The 27621-nt window shown below is 43.6% G+C and overlaps 1 protein-coding gene across 1 annotated transcript in view; it reads right to left on the bottom strand.

Annotated features, from left to right (window-relative positions):
* LOC119401752 (influenza virus NS1A-binding protein homolog B-like) overlaps positions 1 to 27621 on the bottom strand; it is an 89858-nt gene that overhangs the window by 19775 nt on the left and 42462 nt on the right. Inside the window, 6 exon segments of the mRNA XM_037668715.2 lie at positions 14849 to 15088; positions 15569 to 15772; positions 19022 to 19292; positions 23648 to 23731; positions 23733 to 23905; positions 24637 to 24761. Of these exon segments, the coding sequence (XP_037524643.1) occupies positions 14849 to 15088; positions 15569 to 15772; positions 19022 to 19292; positions 23648 to 23731; positions 23733 to 23905; positions 24637 to 24761 (1097 nt within the window).

Raw genomic sequence — 27621 nt, 5'->3', positions numbered from 1 at the left:
AATATCCAAGGAAGGTGGAAGTTCTCGGGAAAGACACTTGTAGTAATCCAGTGCCATGCACTGTTCGAAGACTTCTTATCACTTTGTTTTTAGAACTGTAATTACACTGTGCAGGTTAAAAAAATGTTCCCAGATTCCAAAGAAATATGACATCTGGGCATTAAATTTCCCAATTTTGTGTGAAAATAGTCAGCAAAGAAAAATTGCATATGCTCTATGCCGCATGTATTTGTACTCTGGTGCACTGTACGAAAACAACAATCCTGATGCTTCTTTTTTCCCCAGAAAAATAACAAAGTTGCTGCAATGCCAAAATAAGATGGATGACTGATTGTGTAAACTGACTGATTGTGTAAACTAGCTTAGAAATGGGAACAATCTTAAGCTTCACGTTTAAGAGGAGAACACGATAGCATTTCAAACCTTGTTTGCATTGTCTTCTCATTCACCTGCCATGCTTCGCTTCTCCACGGACACCTCAACCGTTCCGTGAAGTAAGGAATGTCTATGCGCGTGACATTTGCTGTTGTAAACTCTCCTAGGGTACCTACTGCAAGTACAGGTGCCAATTACCCATTACACCATAATTCACCATTTTGCAAAGTAGCGAGGTACCCTGTAAGTGCATATGTAAAGCAATATGCGCATATACGTAGCTACACTGTTTGTTGATGATGATGATGACGAATTACGGCTGATCTCTTTATGGGCCTATGCACAGTTTTATCTTCATAGCTTTGAGGCTTCTTCCGTTCTTTAGAGCATGATCAATTCTCTCCATATTATACTTTCTTATGTCGGCTACTTTACGCCTATTAACTTCGAAAGCTCCGCCAGCTCTATTTTGTCTGTTGCATTTGAGGCTTTCCTAGCTTGACGTTTCTTAATGAGGTTTTTCATCTCTTGGGATAGCTTACCAGTGTCCTGTCTAACGACTGTACCCCCGACTTCCACTGCACACTCCTTGATGATACTAGTCAGATTATCATTTATTGCGTCAACGCTAGGGTCGGTTTCCTCGGTTAAAGCCGCGTACGTATTCTGAAGTGAAACTCTGAATTCCTGAACTTTCCCTCTCAGAGCTAGTTCATTAATCGGCTTCTTGCGTATCAGTTTCTGCCGTTCCTTCCTCACGTCAAGTTGAATTCTAGATCTTACCATTCTATGGTCACTGCATCGGATCTTGTTAACTACTTCCACATCCTGTACAATGCCCGGGTGGCCGCACATTATGAAGTGCGCTTTATAATAAGCTTTATGGGCAGCTTTAGCTCACTCACTCACTGCGCAATTCAAATGATATGATGCCTGGTGCGATTATATGCTTGTGCCACACAATATTGAGTCTGTTAACGCAACTCCTCACCCATCAATGCCTGTATAGGGTCTTTTTACCAAAGCAGTTCCAAGCACTGGCGTGGCTCTGCGGTAGAATGCTTGAATGCCATGCAGAATGCCTGGCTTTGATGCTGGCTCAAAACCCATTTTTATTTTTTGCATCCATTGGAATTTTTCGTTCACAGACAAAGCCTCCTATGCCGACACTGCATTTTCTACATGGGCTCTTTAATGCTATTGTGTTAGTATGCCAAAGCAGAGAGGAGATATTGGAGATGCCAATTGTGACAATGTCACATGATGTGATCACTCGGCCATGTGTTTGAGTTGGGCAAATTCAATTTTGGGAGTGAGCCAGGTCGGTTTTGAACATGGGTCAACTCCATTTTTGTATTAAAAGTGGCCCTTGTGCCAATAAATATCACATATCATCATCATCATCATCATCCATTTTTGTATTGGGCAAGTAACATTGAAATGCGATGTCATCACTTGATCATGTGGGTTTTGTTACCGTGGGATGTTAATGACAGACAGACACCAGCCAAACCCTGGATTTTCCACTTCATGGGGCAGAGAATGCTTTCGGATGAATACCGCAGAAGCCGCACTGTGCCTAGGTGCCATGAAAAGCCACCTTGGCATCCTTTAGCTAGCTGATAATCAGATGCTGTGATTGCTGTGTGTACATGATGTACCTCCAAATGTGTGGAGACTAGGGGCATCCAAAATAACCTGAATGTTTATGGACAGCTTCATGCATATCTGACCCAGATGTAGCAGCCAAAAGCTTAAAGCCATGACACACTGGGACGTAACTTTTGGGCATCACAGGGCCCTTTCTGTACCCCACAATGCAGCTTCCAGTGTGCTTTTGGCAATAAAAGAAGAGAGAAAGCTATTGGAGCATGCAATAAGCACCTGCAACTCCAACTATATTTCAGTAATCCAGAAAACTTTCCCAGTAAGAGATTAATACAGTAGTTTGTCACTATTATGAGTGAGTTATGTGTCTCAAAATACAATTACTTGCACAGCAAGAATTTTTGTAGCACTCTCTAATGATTAAGTTGCTTTAATACAGTCATCACATACAACCATGTAAAGCAGTGAATAATCTTATCAGAGAAGAGAACTGTTGTGCAGTGAAGCATACTACCCATGGTTGTTCTTCATGGGAAAGACGACCATCATGATGCTTTAAGAATGAAAAGTTTGGTCTGGCATGTAGATTCCACAAGGAGGCATCAATGAAAAATAAATAAGCATTCTGCATTCAATGCAGCTTTGAGGAAACAAATTCTTGTTATTCATGACATACAGAAGACTTCCCAAGACATGTGAATTTTTCACATCAGATAAGTTTAAGATTGGGCATATTTTGTACTTCGAATTGTCACCATAATGAACTATTCTACAATCCTTTTCGAATAAGACTTGTTCTTTCTTTTAATTTATTCTTATTCCTTACATTTACACCATAGAAAGCAGACAGTTGAAGAGAAGGGAGAATTGGAGCAGGTTTCATTGAATCCACAAATACATATACAGTGGAACCCCAATTATACAACTCTGGTGGGACCATGCAAAACAGTCGTATAATCTGGGCACAGTATAAGTGAAAAACTAAGAACATAGGCAGTGACACTCAGCCTTCCCAACAAACGGGTACAGACCGCCTCAATAAACCCGTGGCACAACCTTGCAGTTCTCTAAGTAAGGTAGATTCAAGTATTTTAAAAAATGACAGCTAAGGAGGAGGTCGAGCGAATCTTTATTCTCAACTTAAAAAACAAAATCGGATCCAATTCGCATGTTCTTTCCGATAAAACGAGTCCGAAAATTTCCTGCGTGTAAGCACGAAACCGAAACTGCGTTGGCAACAGCCTCCAGTCAGATGAGTCAGATACAATGTCATCGCCATCACATAATGGCGACGGAGCACATGCGAGTTCACGTAGAATGCTTTCGTGCATGCCATATTTGTTCCTCTGTGAAGTGCAATTGGTGATCTGCTGCTGTTATTATGAACGCTCACATCAAAGTTATATTGCATGCTGAAGATAGCTGTGTCGCGTCCTTTTTCCATGCTCGAGGCCCGTGACCGAGTACAGAAAACAAGGAGATTTTCAGCTGTATGTCAACCAGGAACAGTTTCCACAGGTCGAAAACATGAAAGCATCCGGATCTCAAAGAAAAGCTTGCAGACTAGCTGAAGCTACTCAGAGTAGATTGAGCTTGTTTACTGCCCTGAACTTAAAGCCAGGAAAACTGGATCACAGAAGCAAATGAACTGCCAGGAGAATAAACTTTCCAATCTAAGAAGGCCCACTGGACCTGTCTCACTATTTTTTTTTTTCAATTGTCAACCTTGGGGCAAGTCAGTTTTTATTTTGCAACCGCGAATATTTGGCAGACAGCAGATTCGAGTAAAAAAAAAGGCGATTTTTTTCTCAGATGGTATCAGAGAGTCGTCGTATGATATGGTTTGGCTTAAATTGTGCCGTATAACCAAGTTTTTTAATATTATGCTGTTTTTTTCAAAAAACAGCCAAATGCAGAAACCGAAACTAGGCTAAATTTCACGGGACCGTAAAGCGCGCCTAAGTATCTTTAACTTTTCAAACAGTTGGAATCAAAATGGGGCAATTCCTGATTGTAACGTGAACTTTTCAAAAAGGCAGTTTGTTATAAAAAATGAGCCAAATCCTGCATCTGTTTCAATTCAACTAAGCCACATTCATTAAACCAGTGCCGCGTCAACGTCAGGACCAAAACACCCAACACGGTCTCATCCTATCTGTTTCATTTGTGTCCTAGATGCATTGCTATCGTGTTTTCACTGCACAATTAGTTTTTCTAGGGGGAGTTGGCACTTACTGAAGGATATAATGTTGCAGGGCAAAACTCGAATATAAAGAGTAAGAGGCAGACTTCCCTTACAAAAATATATTTAGACAGTCTATAGACTGTGTACAAATGGGTTTAGACAGTCTATAGACTGTCTAAATTGATTTTTGTAAGGGTTTCCTACTTCTTTTTGCCTCTAAATGTTTCTTTTCGAGTTCAACGCTATAGTATCATGTCCTCCTTTCGCTCCAAGACAGCATATTTGGCATAAAAGACATATGAAATGAAGATATTGGGCACCGATCTGTTTCTTGAAGAAGAAGAAGTGATCCGAAACGGCACGGCATAAAACGAGCTCAGAAGAAGAAGAGCTGGAGCACTTTTCAAGGCCTTCAACAGACGCCAAGAACAAGAAAACCCTGACGACAGTCCAGAATAGTGCGCCTTTTGCCAGGAAGAACCATTCGCTCTTCAACTCTAGTCATCGCCATTACACCCATGCGTCAAAGGACGGCACCGACGGAAGCACAAGGATGATGTTAATTTTATTGCAAAATATTGCTATACCGTACATTCGAATCGTTTTAGACTTCTTTTACGAGCTAATTCAAGCTCAAATGAAATGTTCTAATCTATAAGAGCCAAATACAAACTTTACTACTGAATAACGACGATAGTGGGCTATATAAATTTTAGCCGCAATATAGATTTGAGGTACTGTATATATACTCGTTTAAAGCCGCCCCTGTGTGTAGCCCATAATCCCCACTTTTGGACACAAAAGTCTGAAAAAACAACAACAACAACAACAACAACGAAAAAAAAACAACAACAAGACTATGGCCTCTGAGACTGTGCGCAGCGGCACGGTTGCCACTGCGCACAGTCTTGGGGCGCAGCGGGGCACAGCGGCAGGCTTGCCGCTGTGCCCCAATCTTGGAAGCCATGGAAAAAACGCACCTAGTCCTACAAAGTGCTTTTGCCACTCGCCGCACACCATTATAATCATCATTAAGCGACACGACATTATCCCTGCTTTTCCGGTTGTTGTGGTTCCCGCCTTGCCCAACGCCATTTGGCCCCTGTTAACCTGTGTGTTGCTGGGGAGTGTGCGCCGTGTCACTCTAGCGTCGTGTGGCAGACTGCGTGCTTTTGAGTGACTGAGTGAAGACTCTGCTGCCGAACGAACTTGGCTGTGATTCCAGGAGGCTTGACTAGCATGTTTCAACCGCTCTAGGTTTGCATAAAACCGACCGTTCAAGACGGAATTTCGGCAGTGCTACACCGAGTGGATGGCCTTGGGCAACCACGAAACAACTCCAACAGGGCGACTGAAGCGAGCGTTTCTTCAGCAAGTGTGTGTTTGGTTCATAGACGCGCGGCGTTCGTTAGCAGTGGAGACCACCGCAAAGAGGTTTAAGGTCATGGAGCTATCAAACACGATGGACAGCACAGAGGACGATCAGCTCTAGGAGCGCGCCGATGAGGTGAGGCTGGTCCGACAGTGATTAGACATTGAATAGTGAAATAAACGTTCATATTTGTCACCAGTTTTTGAATTATTCAACACAGTAGTCATAGCGACGCTACAGTGTGTTAAAGGACCAGTAAACAATCCTGAGGTCCAAAAATTGTAATGAAGAGAAATGTGCGCACGTTTGCTATGTGAACATGCTACGAATACGTGCTATAATAAGGAAGTTACAGGGGTTAGAACATCCGTTTCAGCTGGTTTCAAATTTTCGCGCGGCCTCGCCACCCTTCTCCTCCACAGGGAGGGGAAGGCATAGCTCAGTCGTCGTGACTCCGCCCACTTCGGCAACGTGACCCGACGTCAGCAATTGACGTCATCGGCGAGAGGGATCAGTCGCAATGTACTTCCGCTTGCTGCAGCTCCTGGTTGTTTATTGTTTACATTGTCGCACATGCTCCGCAACTTGACGGGCAGTTTTCGGCTTTTCGGTATTTTTGAACCTTTCTGACAATTCACAATGCAGCAGGAATGCGTGCTTGCTTTCCAAGACGACAAAGGGGCGCGAGAGAAAAGCGTTGAGAACCCCACTTGCCGCAAGGGCGACCCGTCCGAGCTACCGGAGATTCCCCCTTTCTCCGCTCGATATGCAGCCAACAACTGAACAACGCTTCCTCCACATGTTGCTCATGTCGAAGGCAAACTGCGTGCAGGTGCCATGCAGTGCGGGGAACATACGCATGACAACTGCGTTCTGCGTGGCCGAAACCGCATCACCGCAGGGCCAAGAAACAAGGCGCAGTTTCGTAGCGGTGGGTGGGAACAGGAACTGACGTTAACTCGACTACTGTTTGTTGAGACCTGGCTTAGACCAATCGACGAGCTCAGTGCTACGTCAACTCACCGATCGCCGAGTTTGCGTCACTGCGCGTACGAGGAGGATTGGTCAGGCGTAGGAAAGAAGCACGGGAATTGTTTTTCGAAATGAAGGGTCTGTGCGGCGCGCAGCGCTGTAATATTCGGAAAACGTGATCGCCGCGGTCTACTGTACGAATTAGCGAGCTTGTTTGGGGAGTGTAAAAAAAAAAAGTCGCAGCCTGTTTACCGGCCCTTTAATGTGTAGCTATAGGCCCGATTCGCGTATAACCCGCACCCAACCAAGATTTGATAAAAAAAAGTGCGGCTTATACATGAGTAAATACGGTATTTAGGGGACAGGAACACAATGGCAAAGAATTGTTGTTGGGTCATCGCAAAACCGAGGGACGTATAATCAAGGTTCCACTGTACTATCTCCCTCAATTCAAAAAATTGATTGAGGTATCAAAACAAACATTCCTATTTATTAACAGAGTGTACAGTCGCCAGCACACTTAACATGAATGCTCCGCAGCATGGCCTGGACCGGCTTGGACTGACGCCAGTGCTGCGAAGTGCTCAGTACTGTTGCTAAGATAAAATCTCAGTATGTTTACGGCGGCTGACAATAGCTGGAGCAAAATGGCGTATGACAGGTTGCACACCTTTCGAGTTTGGCCTTAAAGCTCAAGGCAAAACATGTGTTTTCTGGGCCGCAGACCACAGCCACGCATGAAACGTGACGAAACAGACTGGTCAAGTGAGTGCACTATCCATGCCAGTCAGATTCAAGCTAAAGACAAGTTGGACAGTCAAATCGAGGTGCACTCCAGACGCCGCAAACATACCGAGATATTAACTTGGCAGCAGTTCCCAACACCTTGCGGCGCTGGCATCAGTACAAGCAGGCCCAGGCCATGCTGCAGAGCGTTCATGCTAAAGGGACACTAAAGAGAAACGATGAATCGGTGTAGATCGATAAATTGTGCCCTGAGAACTCTAATGTCGTTAATTTCGCCATCATAGGTTTATTAATAGAAGAGAAAATCAAGTTTAAAGTTTCATTTTTGAATTTCACACCGAAATCTCCCTGTGTGACGTCATGGATTTCGAAGTGTATTTATCGTATTTTGGCACCATTGGCTCAGCAAAATTACCCCAAACTTGGTATGTTAAGTCTATGGCCCCCTCAGAGGACAATGTACTTCATTTTTACTGATTAGGAATTACGTAGTCCCTAGTAGGCGTCGTCAAAACATGTGACGTCACGGCGAATGGTGCGGAAACATCAAGGTAGCGTCGCTACCCACATTTTGTTCTTGCGTGTTTCCTCGCTTACTAAGCGTCTCTTTGCAGCAAGAGTGGTGTCTTTGGTATCGTGAAAGAGTACTTTACTAATATGAGAAAAATTGTTTTGCTCTTTAGTGTCCCTTTAAGTGGGCTGACAGCTACACAATACACCACTGAGAAACAACATTCCATTTTAGGGGACTGCCTAATACCTCTGTCACACGGCCACCACCGAACTCCATTTCACTCCATTCGGCATTTAACTACTACCTGATGGAGCATTACGAGAATGGAGTTGTGGCTGTGCTACACGGCTCGGGGCAAGCTTTCGACGGTTGCTGCATAGGGCAGAAACAGCGCTGCTGCGCTCGTCGAAACGTCCAATTTTTTGCCTGTGCAGTTGCCTTTAAAGCAACAAAAACGTGTTTTTGTGTGTTGATGAAGTGCTCGGAATCGCCATTGCTGCCACAGTGCTTGTGCGTGTGCCTCACACGTGCAGAAACAAATATCGCGCGACGCTTCACAGCGGCGGCTTGGCGAGGCGTTGGTGTGGAGAGTACAAGCGCTGATGTCCGAAAAAATACAACTGAAACTTACACTACGGGGCGTGAAATGCTATGCAAAAAAGAGCATAGTTTTTAAAATTATAATTGAGCTCATTAGGACGATTTTGCTAGTGCGGTTTTCAGCGTAACAGTAGCTGGCTAGGAACGAGAGTACTCCATCGAGCCGAAATGGTCATTACCGAACCCTCTCCACCAAAAGCTCCATTTAACTTCTTCAGCGAAATGGTGACCGTGTGACATGAACCCCATCTCCCTCGAGGAAAAGACGAGGGAGTTAAACGGAGTTCACAGGTGCCCATGTGACAGGGGTATAACACAATTTATCGAGGACAAAACTAAAATATTGAAATCCTTTACGTGACTCTACACTCGTGCTTCCAACAATCATCCGGCTTTAGAAATATGCAGCACCTTCAAATTTATTTCATTTAGTGATCCTCATTCCGACTAACCTTGGCATATAAAATCGTGCATGTAGACACATAGTAATAAGCAGCACTGTTGCAGCACCAGCATGAGCCTTTCTGATCGTGAAGTGACAAGATTACTAATCTAAAAGAAAATGGTTAAAAAAAAAAACACACACACACACACACACGTGCCAGGCCCACTTGCACACCAAGATACACATCCAAAATGCACAAAGCACTGCTCACAAAAAAGATGAATAACCGCAAGGTGGAACTACGGTATACACTTGGAACAAAGAAATGTCATGGTCAGTTATGACTAGCATGTGCAACCTGAAAGCAGCCATCAATTGCTGGTCATGGTGCCAAAAAAAGTGTGCACATCACGGTCCTGGAGTGTCTTGCGCGAGTCCCAATGGAAATATTTTAGAGTGTCAAGAAGATGTCAATCAAATTCATATTTAATAGTGCACGATAAGGAAAGAATTAAAAATGTAGCAATGGTGCTTCAGAGAACATACATATCTGCATCCAAAAACCAAGCTAATTTTTATATGGTTATAGTATCCATAAATGTTTTCATAGTATGAAAAGGTACAGGCTCAAGTCAACATTAGGGAGCACCTAAAAACATTTGCAGCTTCACCCCGAAGGTCTAGAATTGTGTGTTTTTTTTTGTGTGTGTATGTGTGTGTGTACGTGCGTGAGCTAAGCAACTGCTTAATAATTAACAAAGTGTCCCACATAAAGAGCGAAAAGGAACAGATGTCACTCAATAATAGTGAACACTCGGTTTAACATCACTGGTGTGATGAGTGGAGGCTGAGGTGAGCAAATGCTGTGTTGCTTCCTGCTTCTGAGTCTCCAAAACTTCAGGTTACTCAATCTCCAAAACTAGGCGTACAGGAAGACTGTGCAGGTGAAGCCACCTGCCATCTCGCTTTGCCCTCAGCTACTTAGCACACTGGCATTGTTTCAGTAATACATATGTGCCTTGTATCACTCATCTTTCTCTTGAGGTGGCAAGTGAAAAGCAATCGGTAGCCATAGAGGCTACTGAAGGCAAAGCTCTCTTCCGATCTTGCAAGTAGCTATCTTGCAAGTAACTTACCTTGATCTGGTCACCAACAAGGCTGTTATAAGTGATATCGATCAGCCAGAAAAGCGACGATGTTACTGCTTGTTTTGGAAAACACAGCATTAGGCACTGCGCATTACCATTCTTCCTGGTGTTGCAGAGATGATGTGCTACAAGGCTTCTGAACTTAATTATATTCTTTAATAAAGCAACAATGTTCCTTCCTTGGAAGAGCTTTCATTAGCCAAAAGCTGGCAAGCTTGCGGTGCTTTGTGGTCAAAGAATAACTGCAACTTAGATGGATAAGCAATGCAAACTAGAGGCCAAGTGAGCTGACAATGGAAAATGATAGGCATACGAAAATCTATAGAATATCTAGAGCAGTTCCTGCATTGTTGGATGGAGGCACCAAATGCAAGCACACATGGCAACAGTGAGGCAAGTTCTTTCGTTGGTAGCAAAGTATTAGTGTTCAACCCTTTGATGAGGATAGATTTTAATGTTGTTACACACAAATGAATATGAGGAAATTCAGTAACTCGTTCAATTTTCAGATCAAGGCGTATGCGACATCCAAGTGGTACGAGAAAGGCACATGATGCATCCTAACTTCAAGAAAGGCTCACGATGTGTTGCAACTTGTCTGCATTGGCTAAGAATCAGCCAGTGAGACAATCAGGGGCACATGCTCTTTTAAAAGGAAATGGTCTCAAAACTCTGACTGAGTATAAGGCAACTCCTAGAAGCAACTGTACCACGGAAGTGCTTGTATGTGAAATGGAAAATCATTACAATACTCTTGGATGCCACAGTAATATCCTAAGCAAGCGCCTCCCTTACGGTGAAAGATAATTGGACAAGATTTGGAGGGGGAACACTTGCTCGGTCGCGGACCAAAAGTCAAGATGGTCGTGGAAGAGCCTTTAAGAAGAATGCACACCTGTGCGTCTAATGAAAAGCTTTATTGAATACGCATGCATTTAATGTTTTTACTAGGGGTGTGCGAATATTCGAAATTTCGAATATTTTTCGAATAGTGTTTGCTATTCGATTCGATTCACACTGCAATTTTTTATTCGAACTATTCGAACTTCCCAAAAACAGATACTGTCAACGTCCGATTGAAAGTGCCCCTTTCAGATTTTCAATATGCTTCACCTCATTACACTCTCGTATTGCGGCAAAGCCGTCTTTCAAGCTCCGTTACGGTCGAACCAAGGAGGGGGTCGAACTTAGCCAAGACACAGTCAACGTCCACTTAGAAGTGGTTCCTAGATTTTCAATATGCTTCACCTCATCACACCCCCGCATTGCGGCAAAGCTGCCTTTCAAGCTCCGTTACGGTCGAACTTGGCCAAGACACAACGTCCAATTGAAAGTGGTCCCTAGATTTTCAATATGCTTCACCTCATCACACCCCCGCATTGCAGCAAAGCTGCCTTTCAAGCTCTGCTACGGTCGCCAAATGTATTAACTAAAGAAAACGCTGGTTTCAACATGGAGATGAAAGATGTGGAAGAGGTGGGGGCGCAATTAATGCTGTTTTGGACCTGAAATTTGGGCAGGAGGTCCGAAAAATTGGACGCCGAAGCTTTTTAGCATCCAAAATTTCAGATGTTATTATAGTATATTGATGTCTACGCGGCAGATTTGGAACTCCAAACTTGAAGGGAGCACACCCTTGTCCGCCACATCAATTGGGCTTCCACAGAAGTTGAAAGAGGAGGAGAGGCTGAGGAAATGGCATCTTTGCCTACCATATGTAAAGTGTTGTCAGCAACACTTTGGTTGCACCAAATCATGTACATACAGTTGAAACCCGCAATAACGAAATCGGCGGGGAAAGCACAAAATTTCGCTCTTGCGGGAATTTCGTTGGCGCGAGAATGCGACAAGAAAAGATATGGAATTTGCAAAAAACACATTTTATTTCTAAAAGTCCGTAAGTTTGCTTTGGCGGGCCTTACCATGCAGCAATTTCATGCCTCTCGATCGGGAATCTCGTTCGCCACAGCACAAAGTGCGCCCCATGCACTGGCCAGTGACGGCGGCACTGCGCTGTCACCAGTACCGTCATCAAATGCGCCTACAGGCAAACCTTCTTCCGGCTCCGTTGGATCAGCACAGAATCGTGGACAGCGAGCTGCACGCAACGCCGAATTTTTTGGCGATGTCCATTTTTTTCCTGCCCTTTTCCACCTCACTGATGATTGCAGCCTTATCTTCCAGCGTGATGAACTTCCGTTTTTTTCGTTGGAGGCGGCATCTTCGCAGGCGGCGAAATCGGACGAAGCAATCGCAACACACAGTTCACTTTGCACCAAGCGAGGAAGCAAACGCTCCACAAATGGCTCCACACACGCGACCATGTGCGTGCAAAGGCGACAAAGCCAAGCAGAGAGCCAAGCCAACGAACGAAACTCCATGAGGAATGTGGATTTGGCTACGTAGTCCGCGATAACGAGCAGGTGTTTCGGCAAGCAATCATCATCATCATTGTCGCCAGCTTTATGTTTTTTTGTAAACAATTATGACGGCTGCTTCTCAAGTGCGCTGTAGCAATAGTTTTGCACAATTTAAGTGTGGCATGAATGCATTTCAGCAGTTTTCGAAAGTAGTTAATGTTGCAAAAGTAGATTATTTGGGCACTCGCGTTTCAAAAATTTCGTTAATGAGGGACTGCGGTATGAATATCTTTCGTATTCGCGAGTTACGAAATGCATTGACTCCTATGGGCGTTCGCCGGTGCTTCTCAAATATTTCGTTGCGGTGAGAATTTCGTTCCCTCGGGATTTCGTTATCGCGGGTTTCGACTGTATATACAATTCGGCCTCTACATTGTGCTTCAACCTAGTGAAAAGAAACACTTTCATGTTGCTATCTCATAAAAATATGCTTAGGAATCCTCTCCAACTTTTCTTTCTGCAATTTCAGTTCGAAGTATTCGAAAAATATTCTAGAAATATTCGAGAAATATTCGAAAAATATTCGATTCGCACTCACACTTCAATATTCGAATTCGCTTCGCACCCAAAATTTTGCTATTCGCACAGCTCTAGTTTTTACTGAACCGGAGGGAATCCTCATGTGAAACTTTGTGTGTTATGACAAGGGGGAAAAGATGTTCTTGAAATGTTCCAACAATATGTGACAACTAAGAATGCAACCCCGAGGCACCACACTATAAAAGTATTAAAAAATCGTGCTCATATCTAAAAACTCTCAGAACTTCGGTTCCTAGGAATTAATGCTGCAGGATTCCGTAGCAAAGAACAGGTTGAAATACAGCATATCCACGGGTGAATGATGAAGAGCTTGGGCAAAGCTCCTGAAGCAATCATGGTTACACCGTGAAATGTCCAGTGGTTTCGCCCAGCAATAATATAATAATATCTGGGGTTTAACGTCCCAAAACCACCATATGATTATGAGAGATGCCGTAGTGGAGGGCTCCGGAAATTTCGACCACCTGGGGTTCTTTAACGTGCACCTAAATCTAAGTACACGGGCCTCAAGGTTTCGCCCAGCAGTAATCAAAGCGATACGCCGTTTTGATTATTTTCTTTTTTTTCTTTTTAATTTTTAAAATTTTTTATTATTATTTTTTTTCTATCTCTATGGGACAGCGCCATCTAGTATATAGTCACCCAACTGCAGTTTACATGCGTCTCTATGGGACAGCGCCATCTATTGAATGATATGGGAGACGCGATGGCGGGGACACGCCGCATGGAGTGACGACTGACCAGGTGATGCTATAAGGAGCTTCGCCCCTAAAAAAATGGCGAGAGGAGAAGAGGGGGGGGGGGGGGCTTGCTCGGTTATTGGCACATACGTATTTCAATTCTACCGAAAAGGGGAAGGGGGCACTTGCTCAGGTAGGGGCACTTGCTCGAAAATTTTACGGTAAATGTCTTTTGATGTCACATATACAAACTTGTTTAGTACAAGGATGAACACCGCATAAAAAAAAAAGAGTTTGCCTTTGTTTGTTTAATTTGCTACTTATTAACCTAATTGGCTGTACACATTGTCATACTATACAAAATTTAAGAGTTGGACAGCAGTAGATTTGTTACTACATACCAAATTAGCAAAAAACTACAGTCTGGAAACAATGCATGAACTTAGAACTGGTATCATTGGATGGATAAGGGCACAAAGAGGGTTCATGATTATTTTGAGTGGATGGTCAGCTATAACATAAGGACACCTTTGAGCTGGCTTGTGAGGTGCTTTATATACACCTTTCATTATCTGGTGACATGGTGATACTGGCATTCAAACAAAATATACTGCATAAACAACATGCAACAAGAAGCCATTCTTGGACAATAATTTCGAGTGCTTTGTAGAGTTGCATGAATGGTTTTACACTTAGATGACTAAAATGGAAACTTCAATAAAAACTTGTGGGCAAATGTCCTGCAGAATTTGTTTCAATAACCACAAGGTAAAGAAAACGCCTGCATTTTGGTTTGACCTGCATATTAAACCATATTACTACATACTGTGCACATGGCCTATACCAGATGCAAGTTTAAGCTGCCTCGTTAAATGGGCTCAATTTCTCTCACTTGATTTCATCCCTTGGTCCCTTTTCCCATTATAGTAACAACAAACGAAATGCATGCCTCATTTACACTTTAGCCATTTCCTTCTGTACACCACACCTCACCTCTCTTTTTAAAAAACTGATTACAGAAGAAAACAAAAATTTTTCAAGAACACCACCTTCACCAGTGTATAAAAATGTTCAATTAACATGTATCCTGTGGTTATGACATTAATTGCTATGAATAACAGTACAAAGCACAACAGATGCTACAAAATTGGCATATGTTAACAAAACCAAGAGCAAAGGTAAGTGGAAGACTACTCTTTTAAAAGTTAAAATACCTGTGTAAGGTGCTGTACCCAATGAGACTCTGCACTGACATAAAATGGCAGGGGCGATGCCGCCCAGTGGAAGTGCCCTTAAACCTACCAGTATTGGAGCGTGCAACAGGCATGGGTGGCAGTGTGCTCCAGGTTGAGCCGTTGAACACCTCAGCCGATGCCAACTCCTTGGAGCCATCGCTGCCTCCTATCACATAGACGAGGCCATGCAAAACGGTGGCGTCAACACGACCCCGTGGGTTCTGCATAGGGGCCAAGGAGCTCCAGCGATTTGTGGCCAGGTTGTAGGCCTCCACAGTGCGCAAGCACTCTCCACGATCATATCCACCTGCACATAATCAAATGACAGAAAAGCTGGTCACAGGCTGCTCTAGAAGCATACAATGATAGCACATGTAAAAAGGATAACAAAAGCTGCTCACATAGCATGAGTGAAGCTGATGCAGAACACTGCAAGCAACATACAACCCTCCTTTATTTCAAAGAAGATGTGCACACTATTACAGTGCCCCTTCTAGTGCGTAATATAACTATTAGCCTAAGTGGCTTATTGCGACTTGCAGTGTGGCTCTACATCCATTTGTGCAATTGGATGGTTTGAAATGCGTTGACTTGTTCGTGACGACCATTGTATGGAAAATAGTACAGCGCAATCGTGCTCTGCATCTGTCTGTTCTTATCAACCAGGACAGCTGTTTCATGCTTTATGAACATGCCAAAGCCTCCTTCATAATTGTTGTTGGGCTCTCAAAGGTTCTCCCCATGCTTAGTGATATATAACACACTGGTCACAATCATGGGCACTTACCACAAACAAGCAGCCTGCCCTGAAACTCAGCTGTTCCCATGCCACACCGAGAACTCATCATGGGAGGCAATGTGGTGTATCCAACGGTAGTGCTGCACACCTCAGGCGAGCTGTCGCCATTGTTGGCTGGACCATTGAGTCTCTGCACCACTGACAGCACGATCATTGTGCCTGACACAACAGCCAGTCCCATTGTACTGTGGGCTGCACAGAAAAGGACACAACACCTCTGGCTGGAGAAAACTAATTTACAAGTGTGCACTTGCTGACACACTGGTGACGAATGTAAGAAATTTTCGATTTCCCAATCTTAATTCCACTGAACACCAGTGACTGAATTTTGTCCTGCAGTGATTTTAAAAGAGAGCCCTTGTTAAAAACAAAAAACATTACTTGACAACATAGGTCGGCAAAAAATGGGGAGCTCGCTCAGACTCACTCATGAAATACATGTTGCCCTTAGGGCTTAGTCGGACTCAGATTCACCAAAATTTTTCTCAAGTGGACTCACTCGGACTCAGACTCACTACAATATACCTCACTCAGACTCAGACTCACGGCTTGATCTGAGTCTGAGTGAGTTGGCTCACGAGTCTGTTAGCGTATAATTAGCTTTTTTTTTATCATGGTGTCACTGCACTTTAACACCAATATCTCGCATAATCAGTGCTCTAGGATACACATTTTCATCCTGTACCTTCATGTACGAGTTATCAGCGGTTGCAAACCAGTAAGGACAATTTTACTGACATGACTCAAAAGAGATATTTTTATCAGGAACTTCCTGTGAAACTTTCAGACGGGGCGGGAGCTCAAGGCATGTCCCCCCTTTCTGTAACTCACGCCTCTGAGCAATAAATAGTGAGCTGGCGCGTGAACGCTAGTGCATTGAAGAATGTGTGAGTAGACGTGAATATAAACGTGAGCCGACATAAGGCAGATAGTAATAGTGAATATGAGTAGTTATCACTAGGGGTGTGCGAATATTCGAAATTTTGAATATTTTTCGAATAGTGTTTCCTATTCGATTCGATTCGCACTGAAATTTTATTATTCGAACTATTCGAACTTGCCAAAAACAAATGCAGTCAACGTCAGGTTGAGAGTGACCCCTCCAGATTTTTAATATGCTTCACCTCATTACACTCTCGTATTGCGGCAAAGGTGCCATTCAAGCTCCGTTACGGTCGAACCAACGCCTCCTCTAGAAAGATGCCTGTCGCGTGAGCCAAAAACCTTCTGCCCTACCCTTTCCCTCCTTCACCGTTTCTAATGAGGCAGTAGCTGGCGATCCTTGCGGTGGCCGCTTGCAACACACATTTGCGCATGCGCACATTACCCCCCTCAACGTCACACCACGCCAGCCCCATTGAAAAGAATAGGGGAGAACGTGGCGCCATCTCTCGACAATCGACCACAACTCAAGGCAGGACGACTACAATGGGATAGCCAGCGACTCCGCAGGCATCTTTCTAGAGGAGGCGTTGGTCAAACTTAGCCAAAAGAGAAAGTTCGGTTGGAAGTGGTCCCTAGATTTTCAATATGCTTCCCCTCATCACACCCCCGTAATGCGGCAAAGCTGCCTTTCAAGCTCCGTTACGGTCGAACTTAGGCAAGAGACAGTCAACGTCCGATTGGAAGTGGTCCCTAGATTTTCAATATGCTTCACCTCCTCACACCCCCGTATTGCGGCAAAGCTGCCTTTCAAGCTCCCCAACGGTCGAACTTAGTAAAGAGACGGTCAACGTCTGATTGAAAGTGGTCCCTAGATTTTCAATATGCTTCACCTCATCACACCCCCGTATTGCGGCAAAGCTGTCTTTCAAGCTCCCCAACGGTCGCAAATGCATTAACTCAAGAAAACGCTGGTTCCAATATGGAGATGAAAGATGTGGCAGAGTTGGGGGCTCAATTAAGGCTGTTTTGGACCTGAAATTTGGACAGGAAGTCCGAAAAATCGAACGCCGAAGCTTTTTAGCATCCGAAATTTCAGATGTTCTTATATATCGACGTCTACGAGGCAGATTTGGAACTCCGGACTTCAAGGGAGCACACCCTTGTCTGCCACATCAGTTGGCCTTCCACAGAAGTTGAAAGAGGAGGAGAGGCTGAGGAAATGGCATCTCTGCCTATCACGTGTAAAGTGTTGTCGGCAACACTTTGGTTGCACCAAATCATGTACATAAATAGAATTCGGCCTCTACATTGCCTCATTCTTGATAAGAAAGACAACTATGAAATATGACCCCACCAGCGCTTCATCAACCTAGCGAAAAGAAACACTTTCATGTTGCTATCTCACAAGAACATACTTAGGGATTCTCTGCAACTTTTTCTGTAATTTCACTTCGAATTATTCGAAAAATGTTTGAGAAATATTCGAAAATTATTCGAAATTATTCGATTCGCACTCAATCTTTATTATTCGAATTCGCTTCGCACCCAAAATTTTGCTATTCGCACAGCTCTAGTTATCACCAAAGGTCGGCAAAAACATGTGGAGCTCACTCAGACTCACTCAAGAAATATATTTTGTGCTTAGGGCTCACTCTGACCCAGACTCACTAAAATTTTTCTCAACCGGACACACTTGGACTCAAACTCACCAAAATATTATCCACTCGGACTCCCTTAGACACAGACTCACGGCTCGATCTGAGTCTGAGTGAGTTTGCCGACCTATGCTTGACAATTCATTTAGATGAAGTCTTTAATGAGCAATAGCACTACTGAGTAATGAAAAACACAATCTCTTGAGCAGAGGATAACGCGCACTGTTAACAAGACATCGCTTGTAAAGGCACAGAAATAACACTGTCTGTGCTGCGCTCATCGTCTCATGAATACGGTCTAAAGTGCAACAGTGGCCAAATGGAACAGGAGAGTGTTAATAGGAAGTGAGTTCATGAGCCACTACAAGCAATGTTACAATGATCTTGATGTCTCAAACTGCTAAACAGCAACTTGGCATTTCCAGGCCACAATGATGGCATAGATGTATGTATGGCCCTATACAACAGCAACTCCATGCAGAAGGTGCAGTTGTGATTATTGGGTCACAAAATGAAGCAATCTATATTTGAAGCCTTAATTAATCAAAATTACTGACGCTAGAAAGCTTTCTTTAGAATTCGCATTTCCCAAAATTCATAGATAGCTCTGCCCAACTTTGCATACAACCTTCATACTTAGTGAAGAGTTCGACGAAAGTTAGTCTGGTCAGGTATCATGATGAGGATGTAGATGCGGTCACTGACCAAGTCAAGGTGAAGAACACAGAGACGTTTCGGGACCCATACGGGTTCCTTGTTCACACTAAGCCAAGCTTACTATAGAAAAGTATTGTCATGTAAATATAAACAGTACAAGTTACATCTCTAATGCTGCACAATGAGGCCAGTGCTTTATACTAAACATAGCCACGCCTCATTTACCAAACAACAGCTGGCTCACCTCCAGTGGATGTAGTTGCAATGATCTTCCAATCTCGATCTTCCTCGTCTGAGGAAGATCCACTAGAATCTGAGCGGGTGTAAAGGAACTGGCGCGGCTTTGCTGGTGTTGTGATGCCCGAACGACCCTTAGTCTTGCTGCCCTTGGGCTGAGACAGCCGACGAGAGAGGCGCTTGTAGTCTTGAATTAGCTCAGTGTCCTTTGCATCCCCAGCTTCAATGTCATTGCAGTCATGTAAGGTACGGTCCAGGTTCAGGTAGAGCATGTGCACCTGGAAATAAATTCAGCCATATGTATTATTAAATAATAAAATTAGCAGTATATATTTATATATTAATCATTGTGCTCAATTGAAAGTAGTGCAACTTAAACTGACTCTGCACCCTTTCCATGCTTTGTGAAGCAGTTCTCATAGTAAGTTGTATATACAGTTGAAACCCGCAATAACGAAATCGGCGGGGAAAGCACAAAATTTCGCTCTTGCGGAATTTCGTTGGCGCGAGAATGCTGGAGAAAAGACACGGGAATTTACAACAAACACATTTTATTTCCAAAAGTTAGTAAGTTTGCTTTGGCGGGCCTTACCATGCAACAATTTCATGCCTCTCGATCGGGAATCTCGTTTGCCACGACACAAAGTTCGCCCCATGCACTGGTCAGTGACGGCGGCACTGCGCTGTCACCAGTACCGTCATCAAGTGCGTCTACAGGCGAACCTTCTTCCGGCTCCGCTGAATCAGCGCGGATCAGCGCAGAATCGTGGACAGTGAGTTGCACGCAACGCCGAATTCTTCGGCGATGTCCATTTTTTTTTCCTGCCCTTTTCCACCTCATTGGATAATTGCAGCCTTATCTTCCAGCGTGATGAACTTCCGATTTTTCGTTGGAGGCGGCACCTTCGCAAGCAGCGAAATCGGATGAAGCAGTCGCAACACACAGTTCACGTTGCACCAAGCGACCAAGCAAACGCTCCACAAATGGCTCCACACACGCGACCATGTGCGCGCGAAGCCGACAAAGCCAAGTACAGAGCCAAGCCAACGAACGAAACTCCATGAGGAATGTGGATTTGGCTACGTAGTCCGCGATAACGAGCAGGTGGCTCGGCAAGTCATCATCATCATCATTGCCGCCAGCTTTATGTTTTTTTGTAAACAATGATGGCGGCTGCTTCTCAAGTGGGCTGTAGCGATAGTTTTGCACAATTTAAGTGTAGCATGAATGCATTTCAGCAGTTTTCGAATGTAGTTAATGTTGCGAGAGTAGATTATTTGCGCACTCGTGTTTCAAAAATTTCGTTAATGAGGGACTGCGGTATAAATATCTTTCGTAGTCGCGAGTTACGAAATGCATTGACTCCTATGGGCGTTCGCCGGTGCTCCGAAAATATTTCGTTGCGGTGAGAATTTCGTTCTCTCGGGATTTCGTTATCGCTGGTTTCGACTGTATGTTGTAAATGCAGGATATACAGAGTTTGTCCGTAAAGTATTGAGAATGGGTCTCGTAAAAAGAATTTATTGATCCAATTGGTACGCATGATTAAAATTATTCAAAATAGTTTCCTTGGGCGTCGATACATGCTGCCAGCGTGATTGTCCATGCTGCGAAGGCTCTCTGAAAGTCAGATGCCGTAACCTCTTTCAGAGAGTCTGTGGCAGTCAGGGGCACGTGACCAGTGAAAAGTAACAGTGTTACAGTTACAGTCACCTAAGTCAAAAAAGTAACTCTGTTACAGTTACAGTTACAGATGTTTCCAAAAGTAACCTGTTACAGTTACAGTTACTCTGAAAAAGTAACGTCGTTACTTTTCCGTTACTGTATAGAATATGTAATAGATCACAAACCAAATGATAGGATTTATTTAATGAAAAAATACGACGGCATGCGCGGGTAGTCACAATGGTGCGTTGTAAAACCATAGACGAAGGAAACCAAAAAGATTGGCCCAACACCAGCCTTCTTTGTGTAAGCCTCATTTTGTTGCATCAATTTATTTGTTCATGCACCGCTGGTGAAAATGGACTTTATTTGCAAATAATGAACGTCCTGACACTAGAAGTGGAAAGCATAGTTGATGCACTGGACGACAGCATTATCCTAGGACGTTTATAGTGATACCCAGAAGCGCATGCGAAAAGGAGCGGGGAGTGCGTCACGAGTCAAGACAACGCCCATTGTGTCTATTGCCTACGTTCAAGGTGCATCAGACCCTGGTCGGGGGGCTCTGCTCCGCTGAGCGCAAGCTCTCCTTAAACAAGTGTTCGTGCAAATTACAAGCGCGATGCGGGGATTGCGACGCGACTTAACATCGTCGAAACGGGCAGGAAAGAATAGACAAACGGGATATGCTAAAGCAACTGATGCAGAACGCATTCTAAACGGTGCTTGTTGGACACTGCTGGACAAGTGGACATAGCTTTGACCTAAACAGTGCGATGACGCTGGCTCGCAAACGAAGTTGAGTGGCGAGAAAAAACTGCGAGTCGGAGTTAACCTCTTAGAATCAGTTCAAAGGTGTTTTAAAAAATGATTCGCTAGTTTCACGGTATTTCTGACTCTCAACCGTTTTGCGCTCTGCTGCTTTCTAGCGCCTATCAAACACGATTAGCTCGGAGCTTCGGACCAAGGAGACTAAACTTGGCGTCCTGATGATTCACCGTACAACCAAGAGCAGAGCTAGCAGCTCAAGTGACCATAAGGATATATATGTCGAAAAAAAAAAAAAAAAAAACGGACCTGAACTTAGCGACCTCCCCTCCCAACTGCGAGGGGAGCGGTGCTGTGGAAAGGTGAAAGGTGGATAGGATATGGGGAAGTAACTAACGCTATTTCCCGTTACAGTTACTGCGTAAAAAAGTAACAGTGTTACAGTTACAAGTTCCTCTAACTTAAAAGTAACTAGTTACAGTTACAAGTTACTGAAAAAAGTAACTAGTTACCGGTAACGCGTTACTAGTAACACTCTAAAAAAAGATCGAGTAAAAAGGGCGTCTTTTTGTCCCACAACAATAATCGTCATTTATTTTGCCTTCCTTTCCTTGCACTATCGCCGCGCGCCCGGCACTTTCTGGTCGCGAACGACATGCGCGCTATCAGCGTGACATAGCATTCTTGGCAGGAAAGTGGCCAGCGCCGAGTTTTCAAGAAAGGAAACGCAAGCAAGCGAGATGACGATTATTGTTGTGGGACAAAAAGACGCCCTTTTTACTCGGTCTTTTCTTAGAGTGAACTAGTTACTGCCCAAGACTGGTCTGTGGCAGCCCGTTTGATGGTGGGAGCACTGTCGACACTGTGACCTTTTAGGCTTCTCTTGAGCTTTAGGATACAGCCCTAATGTGAGCCTGGCAGACTTCTTCCTGTGCCCAAAGCTCAAGAGAAGCCTCAAAGGTGTGGAGGACAGCTTTACACTGACTTTTTATCACAAATACCAACGAATGTTACAATGAAAGATTCTGTGAAGGGTACAACCATAGCAGGGTATCTGGCAAACTAACATTCATATTCCTTGGCTTTTCCAGGTTTTCCTGGACTATTTCAGAGTAAAGACCCTAATAAAGCCATTTTCCCCAATTACGTCTAACTTCTTATGGAATTCTCCAACAGTCAATTTTCAATTTTTTTTTTCGGGAATCCTGACAATACTCCGACTTTTCCTAATGCTTCAAAATTCCTTGATCATTCCCGATTGCTAGACACCCTGTTTATACCAGCCATGCTCACTCCTTTGTAAATGGGAAAAACAACACCAAGAGAAGACTCACAAGCAAAGAAACACACAAGTGCTGACTAAGAACTGAAGGTTTTATATCCGCAGCATAATATAAAGGGAAAATTGGAGAGAAATCAACGGCACATGAAATATGAGCCTGTATCAAAATTGTACATGCCGGTGTACTTTGCTATGACCTTGCATTTTTCGAATTCAGGAGTGCACCCGCACGCACTCTAGTGCAGTGCCATGCTGCTGCCGAATTTTTGATGATTGTGATTTTCACCGAGCCACTCCTCTAGATCACCAGTCTGTCCAATGTAGTACATTCCCCTGCAGGAGAGTGGAACCTCATGCACAATATTGGTCGTGTATTTTACAAACCGGTTGTATGCTTCGTGGTGCATAAAAGCTTCTTGGGCTCTTCATGGTTGACGTGCCTATAAAGTCTTCCCAGCTTACCGAGGGCATTGAAAAGGACTTCCAACTACAGATTTCTGGGCAATTTTCTTGATTCTGAGTGAAAAGCCGTGAATGTGAGGAATAACGCTCTTCCTAAACTTTTTTCTGTGCACTGCTTGTTTCTGGTATCCCAATGAAGCTGTGAGATCAGCTTGTATGCCAGGCCATGAAGTAAATTTTCAGGGTAACTAGCATTACGCAGTCTTGCAACTTACTCATGGAAGCTCAATCTCTACCTTGTGGTGACATGCCCAGGTGAGGGGATTCTCTAGTGCAGGGGTGCCAACAGTGGCCTTGATGAGTTTTATGTGTTCCAATGTGAAATGGAAAAGGCCCTTCACTCGTGAATTGTCTCTCTCTTGGCACTGTTTTTCCCATTTAGAAAATGTGTAACAAACTAGACCAAAGAACCACAATTATGCTCACTATGTTGGTAACCGAAGCTTGCCAATTACCTTCTCTGTGAGGGTCTCCATGAGAACACCCTCGTGGTCAAATGATGAGCGCATCCAATCAAGTACCATATGGCAGAGGTGCTTTATTGTTTGTAGAATCCATCTCAATGCTGCTGTGCTGCACGAGTTCTACCTGGATGTGGGGCAGGCTTTGCAGCTCCTTGCTCTTTACTACCTCGGCGATGTTGTCCCGCAGGTATGCATCCACTTCTGCGACTAGCTCCTGGTCCATGGACTCCACCAGGATGGCCCGCACTCCTGCATATATGGCAACAAAAGCTCTACTATCCTACAAAGGCTTGCACGTGCGTGCGTAGTGGGAGGTCAAGGGAAGTGTACGAGATGTATTGGGCAACTACTACGGACATGGACAGCTTTCATTAAAAGTACTGCAAACAGCGGCACAAACTGGCACAAGCTGTTGCAGAAAGATAGGAAAATGAGTTAACCTGCAGTGGTAACTCGACGGCGCAGGTTTGGTTGCTGGCCATAGTGGCCACATTTTGATGGAGGCGAAATGCAAGAACACCCGTGTACTTAAATTTAGGTCCAACTTAAAGAACCCCAGGAGGCAAAAATTAATCTGGAGCTGCCCACTATGGAATGCCTCAATATCATATCAAGTTATGGCATGTAAAACCATAGAAATTAGTTACAGAGATTGGGCTAAACAACACCATCCTTAGAAATGTGCTTCTTATCCTTGTAAACGTGAGCAAACACATACTAGCTGTTTGAAGCATCTTATAAAGGGGTAACAGCGGGCTCCGACACATGCAAGCAACATGCACAGTTCTGTGAAAAGAAGAAACTGGGGAGAAGGTTTTTCTTGCAGTGCAGCAGACACAAAAATAAAGCTCATAGGCATCATCAATTGCTTGCCCTGAAGTTCTTTTCAGCAATTCATTGCTGACAGTGGGCATGACCCTTATGCATCAATCGAGTTAATTGAATTCCTCCCTAAAATACATTGAAGAGTGTAAAGTTACCTGTGCAGTTGTCAGGAGTCAAGTGTTCCACAAGGTACTTCCCACAATATTTGGTCACTGGATGTACTTTCAGCTTTGCAGCCGCCAGATACATGGCTTTCATTTTTGATTTGGGTACTTCCAGCCTGCATATGAAAACTATACCTTAGGCAAAGCTCACTCTAAGAAGTGTAAATACCATGTTTAAGCTTATTCCCCTGCAGGTATCAGTGCACAACCCACCTCATATTACATTGCAATTTTCTTGTGCAATTATGACTGCGAGTGTCCAAAGAACTAAAGAAAACATTCCCTTTGATGCGTTGCTCAAACATATACAAGTGACAATACGCAGTTCAATTTACTCGAAACTTGAAATGCTGAGCAGCTTTTGCCATCTCATGCATGAGTGATGATACGTTCTAGAAGAACAGAAAGTAACTGGCACAAGAGATTTACCCTGGCTTGCTTGTTGTCTTTTTTTTACATTGTCCATGCTCTTGAGCTTTACCTTGAAACACTGTGCAGGCATTATCTGTGTTTAAAGCAAGCCATTTCTTATGTTTTTACAAAGAATAATTGGACAAAATTATTAAAGGTCTCAATGCCCAGTTTTAAATAAAAGTTTCAGTAGCAATAACATCGTTACTGTGAGTGCCACTGCCCAACTTAGCTTAAATCAATTTTTCGCTTTATCTTTCATTCAACTGCATAGGCACAATCAAACTTTATGTAATTTTAATCAGACTTTTAAGTTCACCACAAAAAATGAAAAAGGCACACAGTTTACAAATAAATTTTCTGTGAGCTAGTTTCGACATTTTTAACAAAAACAAGTACTGAAAATGAAAAGAAATGCTCCACATGTGCATCCATAATTTGGGCAAGAATTTTCATACGTATAAAAAATAAGAGACTGATCCATTATTCGTAAAGTGCGTACGAAGTGCTTGCTCTTAAAATTACAACACATACATGCACACACACACACACACATATATATAGACTATTTTCCAGTGTATAAGACGCACCTTTGTATGAGACGCTCAACTTACTTTTTACGACTTTCGTGCAATAAAATGATATACTAAGGCGCACCTTTATATCAAACACCTACCTTTAACTTAGTCGACAAGATAAAACGATTATGCACGCCAAGTACACGCATTGCGAAATATCACGCAGGGCACTGAACGTCCATAAGCAGCAGTAACAAACGTTTAACTGATGCTGTCCTAAGGCATACAAAACCAATATTTATGCCACTTCACTCAAAGAAACGGAAGGTCACATCCTTCGACACATTGTCAAAATTTCTGCTGCTTTGGTTCATAGCATCGGTGCGTTGCTGTCGGTGGCCTCCAAGTACAATGCCGTGTTAGACTTACTTACAATGAGTTGTAAGCACATTGAAGTACTACATCTTTTATGTTGTCTCTATGGCATTATGCACTTGGCAGGAACACAAATAACGATTGGTCGCACCTACCGTAAAATCCCGAGCAACCATCCCCCGTCCTTTCTCGAGAGATTTGAAATATGCGCCAATGACCGAGCAAGCACAAGCGCCTCTCCCCTTCCCCTCTCGCCATTTTCACTGTTTCATTCACTGTTTTTATTCACCCTGAAAAGGGCGAATATGAACAGTGAATGCATGCATATTCAATAAAGCATTTCATAGGAAGCACGCATGTGCATTCTTTATTCTAACAATGAATCTGTTTAGAATGATAAATTGTACTCAGAACTGAAATGTTCTAAATTTCACCACCATAGGTTTATTAATAGAGGAGAAAATCAAGGTCAAAGTTTCATTTTTGAATTTAATGCCGAAATCTTCCCACGTGCCAAAATCTGCCGAAATCTTCCCAAATTTCCTGAAACTTGGTATGTTGAGTCTATGTCCCCAAAGGATAATGTACTTCACATTTACTGATTAGGAACTACGTATGACCTAGTAGATGTCCCCAAAGGACAATGTACTTCACATTTACTGATTAGGAACTACGTATGACCTAGTAGATGCCTTCAAAATTTATGATGCCATGGTGTTTAGTGTGGGAATTTCAAGGTGGCCTCACCACCCGCATTTTCTTTTAGAGCGTCTCCTTGCTTACCAAGCGTCTTCTTGCGGCAAGCATGGTGATTTTGGAATTTTGAAAGAGTAATTTACTAATATGAGAGATATAGTTTGTCTCTTTAGTGTCCCTTTAATCACATCCATTGACGTATGGCAAGGCAAATGGCCTTTTGGTACGTACAGCTCTGCAGTGGCTCTGCACTGTTCATGGCAGTTGGTTAAAAAAAAGATGGTTGATCCCTCTGTCATAGGAATCAGTATAACACGAAAGTGAAACGTGTCGCCAGAGAAGTAGTTGATTGCTTTAGTGCATTGGTTTATCAGAGCTTGTATAATGTCTATCGTTGTTTGGCAGATGTAGCACCGCCTGATGTGGACACACTCACGTTGACGCCTAGTGGCACATCTCTGTACCGACGATAACACCCACAATCATGATTATAACCCTCGCGGTATGTGAAGTTCTTAACATATACGTGGACACGGCATATGGTGAATCCCGCGCAAATATGGCATCAACAAGCACATAATAAACACCGATACTCGGTATGCACTCCTCCGAAGCGTCGTGAAACGCGAAGAGGAACGCTATGCGGGTTGTGTCTTCCCTCTAGCCTGGCAGTTAATTCTCACAGGGTGAGCGGGGAACGCGGTGCGACAGGCGGGCGAGTGTCGGAAAGTTATTTTTCTATATGGATGGACGCTATGAGCGAGGTTTGGGCTGAAGCCACTACCTCGCGGTGTGTTAAACGAAATTACACTTCTATTGAAAACATGCCGAATGGGACGGTCGCAGCAACGGTACGTTTTTTTTCTTTTTGTTTTCCGAGTCTGGTGGCACACATGTCACCACTCCGTTATAAAGGGGACGCTCATAGCATCCATTCATGCAAGAGCACTGTGAGAGGAAAATTTGAAAGATAAAA

Source organism: Rhipicephalus sanguineus, chromosome 1 (genome assembly GCF_013339695.2).
Source record: "Rhipicephalus sanguineus isolate Rsan-2018 chromosome 1, BIME_Rsan_1.4, whole genome shotgun sequence".
Classification (NCBI taxonomy): Eukaryota; Metazoa; Arthropoda; class Arachnida; order Ixodida; family Ixodidae; genus Rhipicephalus; species Rhipicephalus sanguineus.
The sequence above is the reverse complement of the archived record's forward strand: the minus strand, read 5'-3'. Positions and strand labels throughout refer to the sequence as shown.